Source organism: Culex pipiens, chromosome 3, assembly GCF_016801865.2.
Source record: "Culex pipiens pallens isolate TS chromosome 3, TS_CPP_V2, whole genome shotgun sequence".
Lineage (NCBI taxonomy): Eukaryota > Metazoa > Arthropoda > Insecta > Diptera > Culicidae > Culex > Culex pipiens.
In genome coordinates this window covers 118,211,006-118,238,009 of record NC_068939.1, presented here as the reverse complement: position 1 = coordinate 118,238,009, position 27,004 = coordinate 118,211,006, and the positions used below count along the sequence as shown (strand labels likewise).

General features: G+C 36.9%; 2 protein-coding genes across 3 annotated transcripts in view; one reads left to right on the top strand and one right to left on the bottom strand.

The window, feature by feature from the left end:
* The window catches only part of LOC120417916 (neuropeptide SIFamide receptor-like), a 248,126-nt gene that overhangs the window by 156,661 nt on the left and 64,461 nt on the right, over window positions 1-27,004 (top strand). The gene's annotated exons all lie outside the window — the stretch shown is intronic.
* Window positions 17,568-21,129, bottom strand: LOC120417909 (neuropeptide-like 3). The gene is made up of 3 exons (XM_039580140.2): window positions 21,006-21,129; window positions 17,924-18,015; window positions 17,568-17,843 (listed from the first exon to the last, which is right to left on the bottom strand). Exons 1-3 carry the CDS (start codon window positions 21,015-21,017, stop codon window positions 17,681-17,683), a joined length of 267 nt encoding a protein of 88 aa, XP_039436074.1. The 5' UTR covers window positions 21,018-21,129; the 3' UTR covers window positions 17,568-17,680.

The window sequence follows — 27,004 nt, the reverse complement described above, 5'->3', positions numbered from 1 at the left end:
TTTTGTTTTTTGTTTTTTGTTTTTTGTTTTTTGTTTTTTGTTTTTTGTTTTTTGTTTTTTGTTTTTTGTTTTTTGTTTTTTGTTTTTTGTTTTTTGTTTTTTGTTTTTTGTTTTTTGTTTTTTTGTTTTTTGTTTTTTGTTTTTTGTTTTTTGTTTTTTGTTTTTTTTTTTGTAAAAGGGGACTTGCTACCAACTAAAAATCCTTTAAAATTTAGCGTAGAAAATCGGATATAATTTTTTTTCAAAAAGTTATTTGCGAGCAGAGTATTTGGGAAAATTCAGTTTATAGTTTAGTTTTCTTTAGTTTAAATATATTGATGTTTCAATTTTTCAATTCGGTTTTATTGGTGAATAATCAAGATACAATCAGTTCTTTTGCATTTCATAACAGAGTTTTGGAGTTCCTTTCAGCTGTGTGTTGCATCATAATCCATTTTGGAACAATTATTTCTATTACTAAGGCACTAACAAGAGCAAGAAAAATTAAAAAAACAAACTTGCTAAAATTGCAAAAATATATTGGTGTAGTAGCATTAAACAATCATTTTCTCATTGAAATGTTAAAAGTATGGCTTGTAAGTATATCGGAAGTTTTTGAGAAAAAAAAAAGCAATGCTGGAAAATCGTTAAATTTATTACACCCTATTGTATAAGTTTATCTCATCATATCTCAATACGCCTAACTTTTTAGTCCTTAAAAGTACAGAAACATGTAGCTAATAACTAACTTATCAATATTCTTTTCTTTTATTTCAGGTGAGTTTATCAATTCTTAAGAATACTGTATTGTTCGGTGAGTAGTAGCCTAGCAGCATTTAATTAAACGAAATTGGAGTTAGTTTCATGAAAATGCTGTTTTTCAGTATTATTCTTACCATTTATTTCTAAAAAGAAACGTTCTTATTTAATCAGTAGACAAATACCTAAAAGTTCTTTAGTGTAAATAAAATGGGTAAAAGCATTTAATTATTTTATTGGAAGTAGCTGAACTGAGTTAAAAACATAAAGTTAAACCAAACTCTTTTTAAATTGCAAAAAAACCTAAAGCCTCCTTTACAAAATGTTTCACATAATAAGTCAGTGACAAAATCTCGGTCGTTCAGAGTAATTAATCCGTCACCGCCGCTGGCGTCTGATGAAATTGTGATAATCCATTGCATAATTTACACTTCCGCCGCACTGTCGTGCCAAGCCAAGTTATTCTGACCCACCCCAGTGGTACCTCAGGTCGGCTAGCAGTACCACCAATACCTGCTAGTGCAGCCATCAAGTGTAATTAATCCTGCGGTTATCGCCATCGGTTTGCCCAATCAATCGATTCGGCCCGGTTTGACCGGGCAATTATCAACGGTAGCAGCTGTGAATTGTGAACGGTTCTCGAGATAGCGAGAGGACTGGTAGGTGGATCGATCAACCGCCGAAATAACGGCTTCCCCCTGGCCACTGGTGACCCTGGGTTGACCTGGCCAATCATCGGATTTTCAAGGCCGCATTGGAACGGTAAATATTTAAGCATAACCGCCGTCGCCGTCGCACAGATTGCTGATACGGTTCTTGGTAGGGTGAAGGATTGTGATTTTGGAATTTAGCTTTTTTATTTTTTTCTACAATCGTTGGACTTTCTAATAACCCTTATAAGGATGCCATAAACATCGTTGCAAAAACAAACATGTTATTACAGATGTCGGAAAAACGTTATTCTACCCTGAGACCTCAGCGTTGATCGCGAACCGATAATTTTAATGTTCAATTTTCAAGGGGTTAAATAAAATATATATCGTAACGGGGTAAAAGACATCTGACACTAACTTCCTGATTCCTTACTACGACTAGCTTTTTTTTCTCTCTCTCTCTCTCTTCTCTATGACGCAGCTATTATAAGAAATTCAAATTAAATATGAATTAGATCAACATTGTTGCACGGAACAGCGCTCTATCTTTAGTGAGGGGACGGCACTTCACAGATGCTGTATTTTATTAGGATTTCCGCAAAATTTGAATTGTCGGCAATCGGACATATTCAACGAACATAAAAAGATTCTGGGAATCCTGAAAATAACCAATTTCCGGCATTTTCGCTGAGAGATTTTCTATTGAGTTTATTCTTTACCCTCTCACAAGAAATTGGGAAAAATAAACTTGGCGTCCGAGATACTTTAATGTTAAATTGGAAGCCTGATTTGATAGAGTACAAAACTAAATAGTAGTTCATAAATCATATATCGGAATCCTGTTATTCAACACCTTCTATTTTTGAGTATTTTACGTAAAATTGTCGAAGGAATCCGAAAAAAGCATTTGGTCCAGATTTTTTCGACCTTTTCAAATGTAAGGCTAGATTTGTCAAAGACCAACTTATTACCTCACATTTGCGTCCCAGATAACTAAAATCGGTTGAAATGGCTTGGAGTTGAAAAATGTGGTTTTTGCTAGGGTTTTTGCTAAAAATGACGAAAATGGCAATTTTTGGGACTACCTACACCCCAATGGTTTTCAAATGCAATTGGTGTGTAAGAAGCCCCCGTGAGTTTTTTTTTAACAAATTTGAACATTTTAGCATTTTTAAACCAGTTTTTGAAGTTTTTCAACCCTAAAACTCAATCGTATGCTTTTAAAAGTGCATTTTCCGGAAAATTCATAAATGAACATTCGAAAGTTTTGTTATGCTCGTGCATTGCTTGAATTTGAATTAAAAAAATGGTTATAAGCGCCTTTTTTGAAAAAAATGTTAACCGAGACTTTGGTAGAAGGAGGTCTGTTGAGTCTGTGGCATCATGTGGCATGTTTCAACGGTTAATTCCTTTGGGAGCGTTCTTCTATTACGAAACGCAAAAAATATGTGCAATTCTCTACCAAAACCGGAAATGGATTTTATTTGTATTTTTTGATTTGGCTCAAACTTTGTGGGGGCCTTCCCTATGACCAAATAAGCTATTTTGTGTCATTGGTTCACCCATACAAGTCTCCATACAATTTTGGCAGCTGTCCATACAAAAATGGTATGTAAATATTCAAACAGCTGTAACTTTTGAGTGAATTTTCTGATCAATTTGGTGTCTTCGGCAAAGTTGTAGGTATTGTTGAGGACTATTGAGAAAAAAATAGGCACACGGAAAAAAAATTGCAGATTTTTTAATCAACTTTTTTTTACTAAAACTCAATTTCCCAAAATACGTATTTTTTTGATTTTCGAGATTTTTTGATATGTTTTAGGGGACAAAAATCCGCAACTTTTGAGCCACAGAGAAACATGGTCAAAAAATCTGCCGCCGAGTTATGAATTTTTGAAAAAATAGTGATTTTTAGAAAAAAAATCGAAGTTTTATGCAAAACCAAATTTGACATTATTTTTTAATGCAAAATTGAATTTGCAATCGAAAAGTACTTTACAGATTTTTGATAAAGGGCTCCGTTTTCAAGATATAGCCACCGAAAGTTTGATTTTAGCGAAATATTTGCAGTTTTTCGATTTTTAAAAATAGTGACCATGAGTGACCATTTCCAAAAATATTTTTTTGAAAAGTTCAGAAAATTTGCTATAAAATTGTCTAAGAGACATTGAAGATTGGACATCGGGTTGCTGAGATAGAGCCGCTTTAAGAAAAAAAATCACGAAAATTGAAGTTTTCTAAATCTCACCAAAACAACCCACCATTTTCTAATGACGATATCTCAGCAACTAATGGTCCGATTTTCAATGTTAATACATTAAACATTTGTGAAATTTTTCAATCTTTTCGAACAAAATATTTAGAAAATTTTTAAATCAAGACTAGCATTTTAAATTGGCGTAATATTCAATATTTGGCCCTTTTAAAATGCTAGTCTTGATTTGAATTTTTTTTAATATTTTTTTCGAAAAGATCGGAAAATTTTACGAATGTTTCATGTATAAACATTGAAAATCAGACCATTAGTTGCTGAGATATCGTCATTAGAAAATGGTGGGTTGTTTTGGTGAGTTTTAGAAAACTTCAATTTTCGTGTTTCTGTTTTCTTAAAGCGGCTCTATCTCAGCAACCCGAGGTCCAATCTTCAATGTCTCTTAGACAATTCTAAAGCAAATTTTCTAAACTTTCCAAAAAAAAATATTTTTAGAAATGGTCACTCATGGTCACTATTTTAAAAAATCGAAAAACTGCAAATATTTCGCTAAAATCTAACATTCGGTGGCTATATCTTGAAAACGGAGCCCTTTATCAAAAATTCTGTAGAGTATTTTTCGATTGCAAATTCAATTTTCGATTGCAAATTCAATTTTGCATTAAAAAATAACGTCAAATTTGTTTTTGCATGAAACTTAGATTTTTTCCAAAAATCACTATTTTTTCAAAAATTCATAACTCGCCGGCAGATTTTTTGACCATGTTTCTCTATGGCTTAAAAGTTGCGGATTTTTGTCCCCTTAAACATATCAAAAAATCTCGAAAATCAAAAAAAAAATGTATTTTGGGAAATTGAGTTTTAGTGAAAAAAAAGTTGATTAAAAAATCTGCATTTTTTTCCGTATACCTATTTTTTCTCAATAGTCCTCAACAATACCTACAACTTTGCCGAAGACACCAAATTGATCAGAAAATTCACTCAAAAGATACAGCTGTTTGAATATTCACATACCATTTTTGTATGGACAGCTGCCAAAATTGTATGGAGACTTGTATGGGTGAACCAATGACACAAAATAGCTTATTTGGTCATAGGGAAGGCCACCACAAAGTTTGAGCCAAATAAAAAAATACAAAAAATAAAAATGGTCCAAATTGTCCGATTTCGTAGAGAGTTGATCATATGGTTTTTAGACCGCCTCCCCCCCACCTCGTAACAAAATTTCTACACAAATTTAAAAAAAAAAATTGTACGGTGCGTAACATGGCCTCCGACCCCCCCCCCCCTTAAACTGCGTTACGTTATAAAAGAACGCTCCCTTTCGTGTTTGTACTTAAACTGAAGAATAGCGTTAGTGCTAAGACAAACCGATGGAGTTTAAGTGAAAACTTTCCGTTTTTAGTGAAATTTCGTGGATTTTTAATTTTGCGAGCCTTTTTCTTAATCTTGTTTTTCTTCTTGTCGAGCATCATGATTTCATTTTCACTCGTTCCTGATTTTCAAACGTCAAATGCTGCTGCATGGGCTAGCGTTGCGTCGTTCTTGAATAATTTCCTGGCTGACAGTTTCTGCTATGTTTTTGTGGCTTGGCTGCTGTGTGGATTCTTTATTTTGAGTTTTTGTTCCTCAGCGAAAAGAAAGTTGTTCTAAGCCATTTTAATTCGAAATAGTGAAATTTTGGTGAAACTCAACTCGTTCCTGGAAATGAAGAATTCGAGGAAAAGTTCGATAAATTGTGTTGTGTTAAAGCTACATGAAGAAAACTTTTCATAACAGAGTGTGCGACATGCTCCACTCACTGCACAGCTTTGTTTTTTGTTAATAATCGTAGTGATTTTTGTATTACGGAAATTTGGTTTTGTGGAATTAAATGATTTTTTCAATGCGGAGATTTGTTTTGTGAAATCGGTGAACATTAATGCGTTCGCTTTGTGAAATTTTGTGTGCCTGTATCGTATTAAAAAGTGAACCAAAATAAGTTCCGGTGAGCTCTTCTCGGTGGATTGCGTGAAACTCGATCATCTGTTGAAGATAACACACCGCAGGATCGTGTCCGCAGCTGCCAAGGAAAACTTTTCAGAAGACACTCGCCAGGATATGTGTCGGATCGGCAAAAGGAAGATCAAGCTGTCCGTGATTTGGGACACGCAGCTGGCCGTCCGGACCCGTACGACTATAAGAAGCTGGCAACGTTCGGATGCTTAGAAGCAGCCGATAAAGAGGGCTACTGGGATTCCAGAAACTTGGTTATATCTATCCGAAGTAAAACTGTAAAATTGTGCCTACTTATTAACAACCATTAAATACGCGCTAATCTAATTTTTGCCTTATGGGATTGGAAGTCTAAAGATATGTCGAGGACACTTCTGGTTCTTGGTCTATGTTTGGGCGGGGTCAGACAAGACTGATACAAATTATACTTTCCCATAATTTCGCTGTCGGCCAGCGGGTATTGGATTGAACCACACACACACACACACACACACACACACACACACACACACACACACACACACACACACAGGGGGGGGGGAAGCTGGTAGAAGATTTTTTTCTTCTTTTTTCTTCTTCCCTCTCTCTCATATGTCTTCCAAAAGTTGGGGGGGGGGGGGTAATTCAGCTCGAAGCCCACCCACCTGGCTACGGGCCTGGGTTTGCAATATATTTATCGTCACTTAACAAATTAGGTGTTATTGGATAACACTTTAATATATTTATTTTTCTGTTCTCTTATTTTTTATGACATAACCTAAAACATCGACCTATCAAATCGATCATAATTTTCTTTCTCCAGTTACGGATTTCCTAAAGTATTCATAGTACCGTCAACAGTAAGATAATATCAATCCTCGCACCTTCCTTTATGCATCTTTTGGACTGAGCTTGAATCGTTTTTTGGACAAGTCGGAACTCGGTAGAGCTGGAATTTCGTGGGAAACATTCAAAATAAAAGGAAGAGGCGGTTATTTCATCCCCACAACAAACCTGTCGATTATCGCGCTGGCCCTGTCAACGGACACGGTTGAAGAGTATTGGAAAAGTTTTGCAATCGTGCTGCATGGTTTGCTCGTAAAGCATCGTGGAAACAACGCAAAAACATCGAACAGATTAAGTGGAAGCACCACTCGTCGGTTTGATTGCCGTGTGCCGATGTTTGTTTTGTTAGAATATTGCAATTTCCGCAAGTTTTTTTTTTTCGTGATGGAACAAACAAGTTGAGAAATTGCATTTTCTGTTCATCTTGTGGGGAAAAGTGACGCACACTCGCGATAAAGATATTGTGCGCAGTTTTCCGGGAGAGAAACTTTTAATTGCCGTCAGATGGAAAGTTGAATTTGATTGCGCAGAGAGCATCAACGAGTGCGGTTATGAACTTGCAATGGAATGCCGATGGATGTTGTTTGGGATAGTTTTATCTTCAATCTAATTTCACTAGAAATTCGTGGTATTCTAAAATGAAGCGGGAAAGTGTCAGAGAATGATGTTTTAATGGGGTTTTGGAGAAAAAAAAAGTGGTTTGCCATTTTAATATATCGACGTGGACTTGGACTTGGACTTGGACTTGGACTTGGACTTGGACTTGGACTTGGACTTGGACTTGGACTTGGACTTGGACTTGGACTTGGACTTGGACTTGGACTTGGACTTGGACTTGGACTTGGACTTGGACTTGGACTTGGACTTGGACTTGGACTTGGACTTGGACTTGGACTTGGACTTGGACTTGGACTTGGACTTGGACTTGGACTTGGACTTGGACTTGGACTTGGACTTGGACTTGGACTTGGACTTGGACTTGGACTTGGACTTGGACTTGGACTTGGACTTGGACTTGGACTTGGACTTGGACTTGGACTTGGACTTGGACTTGGACTTGGACTTGGACTTGGACTTGGACTTGGACTTGGACTTGGAATGGACTAGACTTGTTTGAAAATACTCTGTAATACTCTGGGCTGGTTAGAAATTGTCACCTTTTCGTTGAAATCACCTCAACCTTCTACAAATTAAATCATGCCATAAGTAAGAAGAAAAAACAACGAAAAAGAAGTCATTGCATCGTGTCATAACTTTGGCACTGGAATCCAAACGACCTACTCGCACGCAAATGTCACATCGATCAAGATGCAGTGACCATCAATAACGCCTCTGGGTTTTGCTGATGGTTGCACAAGAGAATTCAGGTCACTTCTGCTGTGGAATGTGTCACATGATGTCGAAGAGACTGTGCAAATTATTGAGGTTATACAAAGTTGCAACGTTTAATTTGTTGTCAGTAATGTCAAGATTTTTTTTTAAGACGAATAATCTAAATCCAACATCTTTTTCATTGTTAAAAACGATGCAATAACTCTAGTCCAGCATCTTCACCAACCGAACCATCACTATCGGACGACCTTAATCGCCAGACCGTTGGTCAGATGACCTGTCGTTCCGATTCGTATCACAACAGCACACGCAATTCCAGGAGCATTTTTTTAAGATTGAACAGCCATCAAGAAGCAGTTCAAGCGAAGGTGAAGATCGCAAAAAAAATGCAGCCAGCAACCTGTGTGCTGACCTGGCCACGGCCATCGGCCCCGAGCTTGGACTTAAACTTGAACGAGGCTACTTAGAAGCATCTTAAGTGGTGAGCAAAAAAGAGAATCGTTGTCGCCACTGGATACCACAACAACGGTCGTCATGGGCGTAGTTGAATCTTGCAATAATTTGACGATTTTTGGAAAATAGCGAGGGACAGAGCACCAACATATTCTTCTCTCTGGAGTGTTGCTCGGGGACGCGCCAGCATTATATGTGTTGGTGAGAACTGCAGATTGCTGACATGTTTACACACGGGCAAAAATGATCTACAGACTTGCTGCAAAAAATGTTATAATATGTAACATTATCTGCAGCAAATCAAATAATGCAGATTAGGATATATATTGTTCCTTTGGGTGTAGCAACTACTATGCCGAGACTTGAATTTAGACAATTCCAGATTGGGAAGGCAGTGGAAAATAATAACATGTAAATACTGATATTCACTTTATCAAGTGTGCAATTGATAGGTTGATAGGTTGGTTTTTTGCAAAATGATAAATTTGAATTAAATACAAAAAAAGTCGAAAAACACGCACAGTAAAAAAAAATCTGTGTAACCTCGCATGCAAAAGCATGCACATCACCTTTGCGAGCAAAAGCATGAAATCCGTAGTAACAGTTCAATAGGGCGAATCTGCGATTGTAAACAAACAGTCTATCCCTTTCTTACTTTACGTGAACTGTAACTTGAGCAAAAGGGATAGACTGCTTGTTTACAAACGCAGATTCGCCCTATTGAACTGTGTACGGAAATATTGTATGAGAAAACGTGTACACAAAAAGCATGAACGGAAGAAAAAAATGGGTTTGCACACCCCAAAAATATCATCATTCTAGTGAGAGTCATATCCAGCTTACTGAGTCCGCGCACCAACCCTCTCGGCTATCTCACCTTCTTGTGATTGATGGGTGTACAAAAAAAATGAAAAAAATGAAATAACAAGCCATAATCTCAACATTTGAATAAAATAAATGTTTTTAAATGCATTTTACACTAGTTTAGTTGTTTTGCAATCATTAGTTTTCAAAAATGGTAAGATTTGAGGAAAACAAAAATTATAACGACAAAAAAAACTTTTTGCGGTACTGTAAATCGATTTTTTTTTATATCAAAAGATTTTTGAATAAACCCATCCATCCATCCCAGGAATTCCCGCAAATAGATGAACAACGATAAAAAAATAAAATATTAGGCATATATCCAGGGTTTTGAAAAGGTCCCATAAGCTTTTTTTTTTCATATGTTTATATGACCTATTCAAACTAGGTATCAGCATAAAGGGGTTACATACATGTATATCGGCAAAAAAGTGAGAGGTTAGTATGAGCACACACCTCAACTTTTTTTTAATTCTTTTTTCATGGCATTAAAATATACAATTTCACCTACTAACAAAACAAATTTGAAGATATTTGGTTGCCAAATTTGAAAGAAATTTGAAGATATTTCATTGCCGAGATAAAGCTATTTCAAGTAAGCAGTTTCAAAAAACTGGTGCCACGATATCTCAACATTGTCTCGACCAAATCGGCTCAAAATTTATAATTATATAATAGTGAAGACTCGTTAAACCGATTCCGTGTGCATGACAAAGCCTGATTTTCTGAAAGTTTATTTAAAAAAAAAGATAACAATATTTTGGTGTTTTTCATATATAAAACCGTTAGTTTTTGATTTTTGTATTTTCATGGCACCCGTAAATCAACTCGGGGTATAGAGAAAAAACGCCAACAAAGTTTGACAGCCCGCTTTGCACATGGCAAAATGTTGAGCTTAAATCGTCTCTTACTCAGTTTAATCATGAAATGTCTTCATGAAACTTTCAGGAGTGATTAATAATCATCTTTTGAATGGATTTAAAAAATATTCTGTAATATAAAATTTTGTGATTTCCTACATGTATGTAAACCCTTAATTTGACTTATAAAGGAAATGTGTATATTTATGATTTTAAATTTTAAAAATAATATCATTTTAAATTATTTTTCATGAAACATTTTTGGCAAATAAAGACGAATGTATCGAATTAAGACATCTGTTTTAGTCATTTTTTGCATAAACAATCAGTATATCGATCTCCAAATTAATTGCTCTAAAATTCCGTGTACCTATTAAGACTGTAGTCCAGATTTTTCCTAGTTGGTGGTAATGACCTTAAGATAATTTGTAGAATATTTTTTATATAAAACATGAATGTCTTAACTTATCTAAAGTTTAACTGGTATAATTTTATTTGTTTTCTTTTTATTTGTTATTTTAGACATTTGTCTAAATGTTATTTTAGACATTTGTTTAAATGTTATTTGAGACATTTTTATGCTTTTCTAGTCATGACATATAAAAAAAATAAAAAATATGTTTTATAAAAGACTTATTTAATTTGAATTCCGGGGATTCCCGGGATTTAAAAAAATATTTTTCCCGTTTCCCGGGAAATTAAAAACCCGGGAAAATTTAACGCCCTATTTCAGCTGATTGCACTTGAATTTCCATTGAAATTTTGAATTTTTTTGAGAAAAATTCCCCCTGATTTTCCGGGCCGATTCAAAAGGGGGGAAGGGAAGACAAAAAGTTTTAAAAATATTTGTACCAGCCTTAAATGAAAAAAAAAACTTCAGAAAAATCCATTGTTATTACCTGCTACGCCTCTGGCTAGCGCTTGGACCAAATTAATCAACCAGGCGTTTCTTTGATTGCCTCAACTTGTCGGCTGGATGCCAACCGACACCGCGCAGTGCGTAACGACGAAAATCTTGTTTGTACCTTTAACGAAATCAGTTCGGCGGAATCAGTCACGGGGAAGTGCGACACCGCGCGCTCATTTTATTGCCGTGGAAACAAATTGACCGAGCTCGTCGGGGTTCTTTTTTTGCCCTGCCCCTACAACGCTTTAGCTCCGAGACGTAAACAACATTTCGCCCCAAGGTCGGACTGACCAAGACACAGCGCGCGCGGTCATCGATGGCGGTGGACTTGAAATTTGCGGGTTCGAAGTTTAATCTCACTAGACTGGTCTTTGCTAAGTGGTTCGGACTAATTGGTAAGTTGATCTTGTTAGGCGAACCACCGACAGTTGAACTATTTTTTTTATTTCATTTTAATCACAGCTGATTGAGCAGGCTAGTTTAACCGCAAGTGATTTATGAAATCGTTGAAATGCCAGCTTTTTTTAGATTTACTGAACTTGACACCAATAGGCATAAGGACATGAAGTTTGGACACTAGAAAATCCAGTTGTATGACAACAGAGCTGTGGATATCTAAGTTATGAAGATCCAATAGCATGAAAAACGTTTGACCTTTGTATAAACATCGTAAAACTTCTAAAATCCGAAACTTGAAGATCCCATGACAATAAAAATCATAAAACTATATTACTTGAAACTCAAAGGTTTATACTTAAAAGACCCGTTAAACTATAAAATCAAAAACGGTCAAGCATTAAAGTTCTTGAAATTTTCAGATCTTGCAAGATTTAAAGACTTCAAGTTCTGAGGCCTTCTAAAACTGGATAAATCAAGAACTGAAGGATTCATAGTCTCAAGAATTCTTGATCTGAAGACTTAAATACCGTAAAACGGGGTGACTTTGATAGCCGGGGTGACTTTGATAGGTTTGCGATTTTTCCGCAAAATAAAGAGTACAATTAAAATACGTATGGAATTGTTTAGAATAATACTGACCGTGGTAGAGAAGTGTTCAAAGTACCTCAAGAAAAACTTTTAATAAAATTTTGACAAGTTTAAAAAGTTAGTTAACTATAGTTAAGAAAATGTTGATGAAAGTCATTATTTTCAACTTCTCAAAGCGTCATGATTTTCTCAATGAACATGATTTTTAATCGGAAAACGGAATGCATTTTCGGATTCTTTGGACAATTTTCCACTAGGAGAAGGTTAAAAAAGTTTGTAAATAATAAATAATATGTGTTTTTGAAACACAATTTAAAAAAAATCTCCAAAATTATAGGCAATTTCAGTTGAACAAATTTCATGTAAAATGTAAAATGCTTCGAATTCAGTTTATACTGCAATATAAATCGATAATTTTATAAACAAAACTAGTTTTAACAAATTTCAGGCAAAATTCCGACTTTTTAACAATTTTACCTAAAATTTATATGTATTTTGCTAAAAAGCTTATAAACTTAGTTAACTAAATATAAACATTGATTTTTTTTCCTAAAAACTGTATCAGCTACTTTAATGATGGTACATTTAGAGTACAAATAAAGTTTGAACTTCTGAAGTATGATTTTAACAAGAAAAACTATGACTATCAAAGTCACCCCGGAATTAAAACTAAGAATTTTTTACGTAACTATTTTTCTAAACATTATTGAAAAAACTTTTTTTCCGAAATAGTGCATGGACTTTGTGTGGCCTACCCCAGTACATGTTTTAAAAATAATAATCTTGAGAAAAACCTTACCTGTTGGAAAATATTCTAAAAACAAATTGAAATCCTATCAAAGTCACCCCGGTTTACGGTACCTATAGACATCAAGATATGCAACACAGTAATTTATCTCAAAACTTCAATATCTGAAGGCTTTACAATTTGAAGATTTAAAAATCTGTGGACTTCAAGACCTGAATACTTCCAGGTTTTAAGACTGAAAGATCTGAAGATCTCAATTTTATGAAGCTTTCAAATGTTAAAAACTTCTAACCATTAAATCTTAATGTCTTGAAGTCTCCAGAACTTGAAACCTTGAAGCCAAAATCTAGAAGTTTCCAGATCTTAAATCCTACAGACCTTTAATTCTTATGGTCTTGAAGTCTGCAGATTGTTAAGTCTTCAGTACTTGCCATTTCAAACTGTGTTGTCTTCAGATCATGAAGTCTCCAAAATGTGAGGCTTCAAAATCTTGATGTCTTCGAATTCTAAAGACTTCATGTCTTGAAGTATTTAGATATTTATGTTATCAGATCTTGAAGTCTTGAAGCTGTCTTGAATTATTCTATGACCAGTTAAAGACTGTTAATGTAAACACACACGATTTCAGTTGAAATGTTCCAGTGCGATTCAGCTCAATACCCTGTGTAATCGATGAGTCAACACTTAATCGACTCGACTAATCAAATTTGACGCTTGTTAGGAAACACGTTAAGCAACATCAGTAATCACCGTGTACAAGTTCCATCAAAGGATCAACGCGATCCAACCCTACGGCAACAACACATCAGTCGAACCTGTCGCAGTATGCCTATACCTATGCCGGTGTAACGCAGGTCAGGTCGCATTCGAGAAGCTTCGCGAAACCCACATGACCAACCCCAATTTACAGCATGAATGCACAAGTCGCATCACCACCGAGTCCCTCAAACCCTCGATATGGCCAGTGCGGAAGGGGAAGATCGCGCCCCGGTCCGGCCATACGTGGATCAGCACACTAGAGAACTCAACACTTGAGGCAGAAGATCGTACAGGTACAGGTACAGCGATCTCGACAACAAGTTTGGATCTCAACCGAGGGGTCTACTCAAGGTCCAGTTAGGCTTCGTTTTCAAGATCACCACTCTGCGATGCACGTAATGCGATCCTCTCTCCGCGCGCGCGTATGGTGATGTTGACGTCGTTGAGATCGTTGGAAGCCGCCGCCGCTGCGCTGCGCTGATTAATTGTGTCATTAAATTAATGAGATATGGGATTTGCGGCCCGAGTATCGATTGGCCGATGCTCTCCCACAATGATGTTTGAGCGGCACGATCTAGGGATGTTCAGAAAGCAAGAAACGAAACTCACTTCAGCTGTTGCCGTACAGACATCTCCAGACGCGATGCTCCCAATTAAAGTATCGGTGATGAGCGATCGCACATAAACAGGTCTTGGGACGCATTGCGTCCAAGGTGTTTTGCATCGTACTTTGGTGCGCCGGGCACTTCAAGCATGCTGGAGATCACGTTTCCTCGACGAGAGAAGGAGGAGGAGGAGACCGACGACGACATTTGAGCCGTGAGTCAGGGTGTGCAGCCCGCAGGGTGATCTCGTGCGTCTCAGGTGATGTATTTGTTGCATAATAATTTGATCGGGCAGATTTATACCCTTTTGCCTTTGGTTGGATGGTTGGTTTACCTGGAGACAGTGGAGTTCAAGGTTTAGAGTCGACCTTCGCAGGGAGGAAAAAGTCAATCGTACCATTAAAATTATGGTGGCTGGGAACTGGCAGCATCTTCATACGATCTAGTAAGACTTCATGGTCTGAAGTCTTCTAGTACTAGTTGTAAATGATCTGCATGCTTCAAGACCCGCAGATTTTTATATCTGGTAAATTAGAGATTTGACATCGATTTTGAGTTTTGAAGACTGCGAAGATAAAGTTTTACTTCAAGATATGTAAATTTCATGAAATACGGATCTTCTGGAATCAAATCCTTGGAGGACTTCAATTCTTTGTTGAACCTCAAGTATTTAGAGGACTTCAAGTTTTTTGACGATTTCAAGTCTTTGGATGACTTCAGGTTTCTTTGGATGGATTTAAGTCTTTGGAAAACTTCAAGTCTTTGGAAGACTTCAAGTCTTCAGAGGAGTTCTATAGGATTTTCAAGTCCTAGGATGACTTCAAGTCTTTGGAGGACTTTAAGTCTTTGGAGGACTTTAAGTCTTTGGAGGACTTTAAGTCTTTGGAGGACTTTAAGTCATTGGTAGACTTCAAGTCTTTGACGGACTTCAAGTCTTTCGAAGACTTAATTTTTTTGGAGAACTTCAAATCTTTGGAGGACTTTGAGTCTTCAGAGGACTTCAATTCTATAGGATTTTCAAGTCTTTGGATGACTCCAAGTCATTGAAGAAAGTTAGATCTTTAGAGGACTTAAGATCTTTGGGGGACTTCAAGTTTTTGGATGACTTCAAGTCTTTGGATGACTTCAAGTCTTTGGATGACTTCAAGTCTTTGGATGACCAAAGGTCTTTGGGCCACATCGAGTCTTTGGAGGACTTCAAGTATTTGGAGGACTTCAAGTCTTTGGATGACTTCAAGTGTTTGGATGATTTCAAGTCTTTGGATGACTTCAAGTCTTTGGATGACTTCAAGTCTTTGGATGACTTCAAGTCTTCGGCTGACTTCAAGTCTTTGGATGACTTAAAGTCTTTGGAGAATTTCAAATCTTTAAATTATAAAGGATTTTCAAGTCTATGGATGACTTCAAGTCTTTGAAGAAAGTCAGATCTTTAGAGAACTCAAGATCTTTGGAGTTGAAGTCCCTTTGGAGGACTTCAGATCTTTAGAGAACTTTGGATCTTTGGTAGGCTTCAATTCTTTGATGACTTCAAGTTTTGAAAAATAAGGTTTTTGAGAACTTCGGATCTCTAAAAGCTCCAAGACTTTAGAGCACTTCGAGTCTTTGCAAGACTTCTAGTCTTTGAATGAAGAGTTGAATCAACCGCCGGTCCTTTGGAAAACTTCAAGTCTTTGGAGGAATTTAAATCTTTGGAGGACTATGAGTCTTTGGATGACTTCAAGTCTTTGGAGGATTCAAGTCTTCAGAGGACCTCAATTCTATAGGATTTTCAAGTCTTTGAAGAAGGTCTGTCTGTAGAAAACTTAGGATCTTTGGAGGATTTCAAGTCTTTGAAGGACTTCAGGTCTTTAGAGAACTTCGAATCGTTGAAAGACTTCCAGTTTTGGGAGGACTCAAATTCTTTGGATGACTTTAAGTCTTTTGATGACTTCAAGATTTTGGATCACTTCGAGTCTTTGGATGACTGCAAGTCTTTGGAGGACTCGAAGTCTTTTGAGGACTTCACGTCTTTGGAGGACTTCAAGTCTTTGGAGGACTTCAAGTCTTTGGAGGACTTCAAGTTTTTGGACCCCTTCAAGTCTTTTGATGACTTCAAGTCTTTGGAGGACTTCAATTCTTTTGATAACTTCAAGTCTTTGGAGGACTTCAAGTTTTTGGAGTACTTCTAGTCTTTGGAGGGCTTCAAGTCTTTGGAGGACTTAAAGTTATTGGACCCCTCGAGTCTTTTGATGACCTAATCTTTGGAGGACTTTAATTCTTGGAATGAATTCTATGGGATTGTCAAGTCTTTGGAGCACTTCGAGTCTTTGTATGAATTAAAATCTTTTGAAGACATCAAGTCTCTTGAGGTCTCCAAGTATTTTGCAAAATCAAATATCGATACCATAATCATGTTCAGATCTTCAAGTTGTGAAATGTTCTACGACACGATACTACCACATTGCAAAACGGAAGCCATCATCCATCCTCTCAAACCAGAGACCAACGCAGTTCATCCTTGACTCCCCGCGCCAGGTTACGGTCATCATCATCTCAGTTCAAAGAGGCGACTGCGGGTCCATAATCCAACCAGAGGCGATAAACATAACGCTAAACGAACAACAACAAAAAACCAGCTGCCTCTAACTCGCTTTGATGTTTCAATCCACAAGTCTGCACGGTTTGGTAGGGTCATGGTGGTGGAGGAACCCCTCCATAGCAAATTGCACCATTATTGAGGGGGTCTATACTTAATAGCGGAGAACCGTGCGTTGAGACTTTGATTGGTGTTTTGTTTGGGTGGATGTTTTTTTTTCGCTGGTTTTTTTGTTTTGTTTTGTTTTGCATATCTCTTCAATTCGTATCCGCAGCTTCCCGGCACGATGGGTGCCAAATTTGATTGAGGAAACGGCGCAGACATCATCTAGACATGGACGGTTCCTTTTGCGACGAGGTTGAAATCATAGATTGATTTTCTGGTTGAGTACGAGCTCAACTGGCAACACTGAATCAAACAATTTGATGGTCGGCCAGCTAACCTTTTGGTTGATGGGCTCGAAGTGATTGACACTTCAAGGTCAGCAAGCTAAGGTTGACAATCATAGCTTTGATAAACGTCACGCTCGTAATCAGTGTTGCTAGTTTTCAATTTCATAAGTGTCTAGAATCTCGCTCAATGAGGAAGTCAGGCTGAATCAAACCATGGAACCAACTTCGTGATGATCCCATGAGTTAGCACTTGCGAGCAGCAGGATGATTAGTAAATCGCTTCGAGGGTTTATGTTCTTCCGCGCGATGAAGCGGATCCCCCCCCCCCCCACACTCGGGGTCTTAAACCGGCAACTATGTAGCCTTTGATAGATTCAATTCTAGTGCTGAGAAGCTCCATAAAAGCTCTGCACAGCCGGCGATAAAAGCGTTGCACAGTATCACACCACGACTATAAACGGTTTATTGGGTTGACTCTCGATGCGATTAAATGCAAAGAAGCTGTGCTTTGGGAAGGATGTGAAGACTTTTTTCTCGGATTTTTAAGTTAAAATCAAAGAGATTGAAAATGACTGCGACGTCTTCAACCAAGAGGTTGGAGGACACTTTAAATTTGAACTAACAGAGTACACGATAAGAATAAATCAAACCAGTAGTTTCGAGTTTAAAAATCAAGATTTTAATACACAATTTAATAAACAAAAGTTAGTTTTCACTCAAGGTACATCAATAAATTACTCCCAGCGCCCTAAATTATCCACAAAAGCTGGATAGTTTAGTGATGGTGGTGGTGAGAATGGTACAGGACCGGGCTGGCCACGACGGTCTTGATCACGGGAACCGAGTGCACCACCGGGATGTGCTTGTACACCGGGACGGTCTTGATGATCGGAACGGCCTTGTACTTGATGATCGGGGTGTGCACCACGTGGGCATGGCTGGTAGGAGGAGAAGAAGAAGAAAAAAGTGAGATTTTGAACCTCAGGTTCGCGATTGGGATGAGGGATAGGGCACTCACGAGTGGCTTACGACGATCGGGGACGCAACGACCAGTCCGGGTGCGGGTGCCGGAGCGGCAACGGCGACGGCCACCAGGCAGGCAAGGACAATCTGTAATGGTACGAAATAATTTGTCAAACATTGCATTTTTAAACTTGAAAAATATAATTTTGCTTTTCAAAGCAGGTGTAGATATTTTTCAGTGACTATAATTCTTTTACTTTAATAATTAACTGTCAACCATAATTTGAACATACTAATCCATCAAGTTTTTTTTTTATTTTGTTACTTTAAAATATGATATGCAATTACACATTTAAATTAAACGTTTGTGCAAAAAAATGCAGATCAGACTTGATTAAAAAAAATTGTCCATTTTTAAGTCGTTGAGCTCAAATATGATCTGGAAAATGCTGTGATGGGAAAAGTGAACTTGCATTTTGTTTTGTTTCAGAAAATCAACCATTTAAATTTGACTTATACGGGGTCACTGAACTAAAATTTTATTTAAAAAAACGATTTTTTCATATTTCGGTTATCGGATGTTTCTTCGAATCCTTCAGATAATCGAAACTTCTGTTGATCGCTTCTGGACTCTATAAATTATATTCAAAATAAATGATAAATGAATAAGGATAAGTAAAGAGTTAAAATATTAGAATTGTACTAAAATTGGGCTCAGTTGAACAATATGTTTAATATTTTAATTTTGCAAGCTTTAAAACAGTAAAACTGAGCATTAAATTTTACGCCAAAAAAAATTGTGTAACAAAAAGTATCAAAAAGTACATACAAGCATGCATCATGCTATTATGAATAGATTTCTAAATAACTAGGATTACCTACATTAAACAATTTATACACTTGATTTCACAAGTTTTCAACGAAATAATCAATTTATTTATAAGCTCTTAATGTTTTAAAATGGCAGGGTAAGCAAAAAACTTAAATATTCAAAAATGACCAGATTTTTTACAAAGATTGAAATATTTATTATTTGGATCAACTCTGTGAGAAAAGTGACATCAGAAAACATACAGTTTTACCAACACTGATTTTTCTTATGGTTTTCTATTGTAGAAATTTTACCGAAAAGATAACAATATCAAGTTAAGCTGGTCCAAATTTGATTCAAAGTTTCTGTCCCCTTGCTCTGGCCAAAGTAGAGAGGAGAAGGCTAAAAAAACAAATTTCGAATAACACGTCTAATTTTCACAGTGTTGAAACAAAAAGTATCTCGAAATACATTAAACATTATGACAGTTATGTTGCTTTAAAAAAATCAAAATATAAATAAATTTGGGACATCATAAGTTTTTATAAGTAAACTTAAAAAAAATCAAATCACCTAAAATTAGCCTATTTGATCAAAAATGCAATTATAAACGTCATGCACTGTATCAAAAAAAAATCAACATCTTATGTAGAAGTTTTTTCAATCTTAAATAAATTTGATTAAGATTAATTTGATTTCTACCTTAAATTTCTCTTAATACATGAAATCAAATTTGTTTGAATTGCTAAATTTAAAGATATCGACTTTTGACAAATAATGTTAAAAAAAATAAAAGTATAGATTACTTGCCATCGTATAAATTATTCTATGAAAAAAGTGTTGTAAAATGCATTATTCATCAGTACAGTTGTTTTACAATCATTAGACTTCGAAAAATCCAAAACGAGCCGAAATATTTTTTTTGCGATTTTTATACGGACCTGTGCATTGAAATTTTACAAAACTTTAAATTAATTTTTAACTGTTTCAATCATGATCAAAGTGATTATCAACGCATGGAAATGTATTTTAAATTGTTTTCAGTTTATTGCACGTCTGATTCCATTGAAATTTTTAAGTTGTATTGTTTTGCTTCTTGATTTTTTGAGCCAATTTTGAGCCAGGTGGGGGGAGACATAAACTTTGGAAAATATTTGCAACGGCCAACAACAAAAATCCTAGAAAATACACAAAAAAGAAATAAAGGTTTTCTGTAGCATTTGGCTTACTCAAAGAGCCTCCCCAAACGAAAAAAATCAAATTTACAGAAACATAAGGGCATTAACAGGTTAAAAAACTTGCTTATTAACCAAAGCACTCCACTTCAAAGGACGCACTGGAAATTTTGAGTAAAATGTAAAACGATTGATAGAAAAATATGGAAAATTTACGCCAAATGGTTACTCATCAAAAATGCATTAACATAAAATTCAAACTAAATTAAGTTTGTAGAATACAATTAAACAAACCATTAGAAATGTTATTTAAAGTTAAAGTAAACAAGATTTATGTTATAAACTCTGACCTTGACATGAGCAACGATTCATTTCATGTAGTCATCACAATTGTATCGAAATTCCAGGAACGAATTGATACACCGAGAACTTAAACGCTCAGCATGAAATTATTCCGAATTTCACCCAATTCCCACCGGGATAGAGTCGCACAATCGCACGCAAATTTCCAGCCAAATTCAAATCGAAATCAAGCTGCCAATCGTGACATCCCATCGCCATGGTGACTTAGAGTGCCACCACGTCCCGTAAATTATGCACCAGCAGCAGCAGCACTGCGTTTTCACTAATTAACCCAGTCACCAAACTGCAACTCGTCAACTGCATAAATTATAGCCATGCCGCCCCAACTCCCTCTAGCTTGGACATTCGAAACATAAGTTACACTGGTTGACGAACTTTGAAGTGATTTTTTGAAAAGCTTGTTCGCCGTAGCAAACAGAATCTTCCAGCAAGAACCAGTGTTTGCCGCGACCCCAACGAGTTCACTTCCACCTGTGTACTTGAAAAGCACTTCCAACTAAAACACAAAATAGTCGTAATATCGTTTCGTTCGTCTGGTCCTCGCCTAGACGACGACGACGCGTTGACTTGAACTCCGCGGAGGCTGGCCTGATACGTCAACGACGACGACGACTGAGTCTGATGGAGCAAGCAAGGTCCCGCCGCGACACCTCAACTCGTTAATTATCACTTGACGGCGTGAAATGTACACCAAATGGGACATTTATTGCACTATCCTAGCAGTAAGTTATCACTTTGCGCCCAGAGATCGGAACTGAATCACACAAGAACACTCCAGGAATACACACCAGCTTGAACATTTTGAAGTTGCGAGGTTTTTCTTTGACGGGATAATCCGGAACAATTGAAACTGCTGCTGTTGCTGTTGCTTGGAACTACTGCAAAGACACTTTGATACAGCTCGGAACTCATCCGTCGATATTTATATTAGAACAATTGGAATCCCCTTCTCAAAAGTCGGCACAACTGAGCACACGTAATGCACTAATTGCTCCAATTACATAGACCACAAATCAATAACCAAGAACTGCCTGAAATCGAACCCCCGAAAGCATCCGAAGAAGATCCCGGCGAAGCCAGCGTAATTGGCGGTTCATATGATCAGCAGCAGAACTTTAAATGCTCACAGCTCGCTTCGGACGGAGATGATGGTGCGGTTTGATGCGGTGATGCTGAGGGACCATGCCATACCAGGTGGTCAATGTACTGAAGGATCCTTGGGAATGTCGATTTGGAGCTTTAAAGAACAGTTGCTTTTAGGAAACATAAAATCTTTTAAAACATTCGACCTAACTTGAAGAGAAAAAGATGTTAAAGATCTGGCAACACTGGCAAACCTTATGATCACTCTAAGTAGCTTGACCAAATTTGGACCGAAGTTACCACTTAACTTTACCTAGAACATTGTACGTAGCGTAGGAATTTGAACCCATGGAAAGGAATCTGATCTTCTAATGTGGTGAAGTAAGCAAATAAGTTAGGGGAAAGTGGGACAAGACGACCATATGCGGTTCGGTTGACGTATGGTTCGGTAAGTTGACGTTTCCTTATCAAAGGTAATCAAACATCTGCATAGCAACATATAATAGGCCAACAAGTTTTTTTAGTTGATTTTAGATAACCGCAATCAATTCGAACCAACTTAACTATTCTCAAGTTAAGGGATTGTAGATTGGCCACTAAGCAAACAAGCAAAGTAAGTAAATTTTTCCCATGACCCATGAAGAGTATCGGGGCCGCATTTACAAAGCGGATTCAGTGGCTAAATCTTAACTTAATGTTAACATGTTAAGGTGAATGTTAACATTCCATAGGTCGCCTTCCCTAAGGTGTCATTATAAGGTCCAGCTTGTGACGATACACTACCTTCCCTTTACTAAGCAATCGAATCCAGAAGGGAAAAGATCACCAGTTGTGTTGGTCCGAGCCGGGATTTGAACCCCGATCTACCGCTTACGAGGCGGAAGCGTTACCACAGGGCTACGTGGCTCGGTCGTACATGCAAACATGTAACATATTAGTGCTGACAAAGCACAAGATCGCAAAATTAAGTGGAAATTAGATTTCCCGCAAAAAAAAAATTGAAGTTTTGGAAGCTTTGGTGTTTTCAGAAGAGTTGTTGCAAATGGATAGGAGCAACTTTTGGCTTGGTTAAAAATAAGGGTGGTTCACGATCACGACTCACCTTCCCAGACTAATTTTATCAATATCATCATAGCAAACCCTCAAAAGTCCGTTTTTGCCTTCCTCACTGAGGTAAGGCTATAATCCTGCTCGAAAATTGAACTTTTGAAAAACAGCTCGTAGACCTATATTCATGTATACCTATCGACTCAGAATCGAAAACTGAACAAATGTCTGTGTGTGTATGTGTGTGTGTGTATGTGTGTATGTATGTATGTGTTTAAAATTCTTGCCAAGTTTTCTCAGCACTGGCTGGACCGATTTTGATCAAACCGGTTGCATTCGAATTGGTTTAGGGTCCCATAGTTCAAAAGTTATATATAAAAATGTGTTTTCACATTTATCCGGATCTCACTTATATGCATGAAAACTATGTCCGGATCCATCATCCAACCCATCGTTGGTTAGGTAATCAAAAGACCTTTCCAACGAGTTCAAAACATTGAAGATCTGGCAACCCTGTCTCGAGATATAGCCACTTAAGTAATATTTATGTAGTTTTTGGAAGCCGGATCTTACTTAAATGTATGTAAACTATGTCCGGATCCACCATCCGACCCATCGTTGGTTAGGTTATCAAAAAACCTTTCCAACGAGTCCAAAACATTGAAGATCTGGCAACCCTGTCTCGAGATATGGCCACTTAAGTAATATTTATGTACTTTTTGGAAGCCGGATCTCACTTAAATGTATGTAAACTATGTCCGGATCCACCATCCGACCCATCGTTGGTTAGGTTATCAAAAAACCTTTCCAACGAGTCCAAAACATTGAAGATCTGGCAACCCTGTCTCGAGATATGGCCACTTAAGTAATATTTATGTACTTTTTGGAAGCCGGATCTCACTTAAATGTATGTAAACTATGTCCGGATCCACCATCCGACCCATCGTTGGTTAGGTTATCAAAAAACCTTTCCAACGAGTCCAAAACATTGAAGATCTGGCAACCCTGTCTCGAGATATGGCCACTTAAGTAATATTTATGTACTTTTTGGAAGCCGGATCTCACTTAAATGTATGTAAACTATGTCCGGATCCACCATCCGACCCATCGTTGGTTAGGTTATCAAAAAACCTTTCAAACGAGTCCAAAACATGGAAGATCTGGCAACTCTGTCTCGAGATATGTCCACCTAAGTGATATTGATGCACTTTTTTGAAGCCGGATCCCACTTAAACGTATGTAAACTATGTCCGGATCCACCATCCGACCCATCGTTGGTTAGGTAATCGAAAAACCTTTCTAACGAGCTCACAACATTGTTGATCTGGCAACCTTGTCTCGAGTTATGATTACTTAAGTTATATGTGTGTACGTATTTTTCTGGATCTAAAAAAAATAGCTGAAATATGTGTCCAAACCACTCATATTACCCATTGTTGGTAAAAAGTGAGGAAGGCATCAACCACGTAGGTGGATTAAGTTAGTTTTTAACATAGCAATTCAGGGTTACCTTTCAACAGCTGATTTGTTCTTAATGGGGAAAGAGTTTACTCTTACTAAGGAGAACGAATTGGACAGAGAAGGAAAAAAATGCAAAAATAACCTTCGAAATAGCTAATAGATATGGGATAGTTAGAGGAAAGGAGGCGTTACTTATTCTAATATCACAGCTCAAGGGGACAACCGCTGCAGCAGGGGGTTGACTGAGGTGGCACACCCCATCCAGAACTTCGGTAGCACTCGCTGGAGCCAATCGTTGATCAACTCCTTCTTAGCCATCCTGTGGACGTCGTCAGTCGGGTAAAAAGGATCTAGATTTAGCATCATCTTCAACAGCCGGTTCTGCTTGACTTGAAGTTTCTTCCGGTGGGAAGCGGCACAGTCGTACCACGCCGGGTAACCGTACGTCATCGCCGGCTTGAACACCGTCTTGTAGAGCAGCAGCTTAGAGTTGATATCCAGGTGGGACCGCCGGTTGATGGGAGAATAGAGCATCTTGGTGATCTTACCGCATTTGATCGTGGTTTGAAAAAAAAATATTTTTGTTTTAAGGGTAAATAGTTACAGCTAATTTAAAGTAAGAAACGTGCAATTTTAAAACATAAATATCTAAAAAAAACACAAGCTAAATTGTATGCATTCGGTTGCACATGAACAAAGAATTCTTGGATACTACAAACGTTGAAGTTTTTCTTCAAACTGAAAATATTTTCATTTGAAATTTTCTAATTTTTAAGAGAAAAGTGTATGGGACCGCCCTTACAAAATTCTAAAATTTTCCAGCTACATGATTCTCCATATAATTTTGCCCGATGAATCTGAATCTGCCCTTAGAATTGGTGAAAGCAACGAATTATCGATTATTGGTCATATTTTGGGTTTCTGTTGGTTTTACATATTGGCACCAATGGCTGTAATTGTTGTACAATACGTCTAAAACTATTTTTTTCGAAAACAAAAAAGCATGTTTTTAATATTTTTTTTTCTCTAATATGGTATCCCTGATTTTAACTGATTTTTTGAGGTTTGCTCTGATGCCATTGATAAAATTAGTCGTAGAAGGCGTAGATTGCCTAAAAAATTAACTTTTCTCGGATTAGTTTTTAAAAAGACGTAAGAGCCAATGGTAAATAAAGTCTTCTTGCCTCGGTATTCGACCTACTTACGAAAAACCTATTTCAAAAATACTTAAGATTGTTCATCTCCACGTCTTTCAAGTCCCCCAAACTAAAAATAAATAAAATTTTATTACAATTTGAAGAAAAACGAATATTAGTGTCGGAGGTCACAGTGGCTCTTACGGCTTTTTGAAAACTCACCCAATGCAATCGACTCGGTTTAAGGGTCCCATACGTCGCTATTGAATTGTTTGGAGTTCCGATGAGTAGTTCAAAAGTTATCTTGAAAATTAGCTTTCACATACATTCGGATGTTTGATAATTTGCCATAAATAGAATGAAAGGTAAAGCAAAAAACACTAATTATTGCAAATATTGACATCCCAACAGGAAGTAACTTCAGATGTAGAATTTGATTCTTCTTAACTTTTTTTTTTGCAAATTTATTTACATTAATAAGGCCGTTGCAAATATTTTTTGAAGTTTATGTCTCTCGCCTCTGACCAAAGTGGAAAGGGGGGGGGGGGGGGGCAAAAAAAAAAAAAAGCAAAAATTGAAATTACGAGCCATGGTTTTAACATTTTAATTAAAAAAGTGTTTGCATTATACACCTGTCCAGTTGTTTTGCCATCATTAGTTTCCAAAATATCTAAGTATTGACGAAAATTTTATTTTTTGCGAAAAATATATTTTTTGGAATTTAATAAAAAAAAATCAAAACATTTTTAAACAAGCGCAAACATGCTAAATATGATTATCAATGCAGAAAAATGCATTTAAGATTGTTTTTTTGTTAATTAGACTTCTATTTTCATAGAAATTTTGAAGTTTTTTGGAAAAATATGTTTTTTGCCCCCTGATTTTTCAGACCAATTTTGAAGGGGGGGCAACATAAACTTTAACGGCCTAAGCGCCTTCGCAAATTTCTGCACTTACGTTCGAGCCACCACCGTAAATTTATCCAATAGAGAACAAGAACGAGAGCCAACGATGTTTTCATTCTGTCCCACTTGTACACAAAAGGTACACCGCACAGCTTCCAGAGCGACAACCCCCGTATTGTCAGCAGTACTTGTGGTTTGCGGTAGAGGTCTTCAACTTATCAACCCTACTCGATCGATAGGCCGACCAGAGTATGTGGGCTTCGGTGGAGGCTCCCCTTAATAATACACATGTCATCGCCGAGTCCGGACTGGTTTGAACCCCTTTTTTTTTGCGGATGCCTGACCGTACCTTTGCTTCCTACGTTTAATGCTCTGTTCTGCTCTGTTCTCTAAGAAGTACATCACAATCCTGCAAAATCATAGTGTTTTCATGTTTGATACTTTAGAGTGTTTAAGTACCATGTAATTACTGATTCGGCGGAGGTACTGGATAGACCTGGGTTGTGCTGGTTATGGATATCGCAGAAAATAAGCTATTTTTGCGCGTAGTCACGATCAAGAGTAAATATGTTTGCTCATCTCGAAAAAATTTTTTGCCGTAAAATGGTGTGATTTTACATAAATCACTAGTTCAGAGCGTTCCTAAAAGTGATTATTTATGCAAATTATTTATGGCTCGAAGGCAAAAAACATAGATTGGTCATTTTGAAAAGTACTGACAACTGTAGATTTACTTTTTGTAGGGGATATTTTTTTTGGTTAATTTAGCCTAAACTAATGTTGAATTCGAAATTAAAGACAGAAAAAAAATATTTTGGAAGGTTGAAATTTTGGTTGGTTGAATATTATCTCTTTTTGAGTAATATTACTTTAAAAAAATGTTTAAAAATGTGAACCTGATAAAAATTTACCAGAAACTGATGAATAATTAATCAACACATGTTTTTTGACACCACATTTGTCACCATTTCCTGATGAATTTTACCATCATATTTTCTGTGTACGCTTCAAAGACAAACAGATAAAAAAAACTCGATCTGGATTTCCTCTGGGTTCTTAGAACTAACTGTACATTTTCAGTGTTTGTGAATGTGCACATAAAAATCAACAAATTTTTTTTTTTTTTATTGTTTTGTGAGTGATTTCTGATCATCT

Excerpts from the sequence above, each read along its gene's own strand:
- LOC120417909 (XM_039580140.2), bottom strand. Across the intron at positions 17,844-17,923 it reads CCGATCGTCGTAAGCCACTC|CCATGCCCACGTGGTGCACA; the intron begins GTGAGTGCCCTA and ends TCCTCCTACCAG.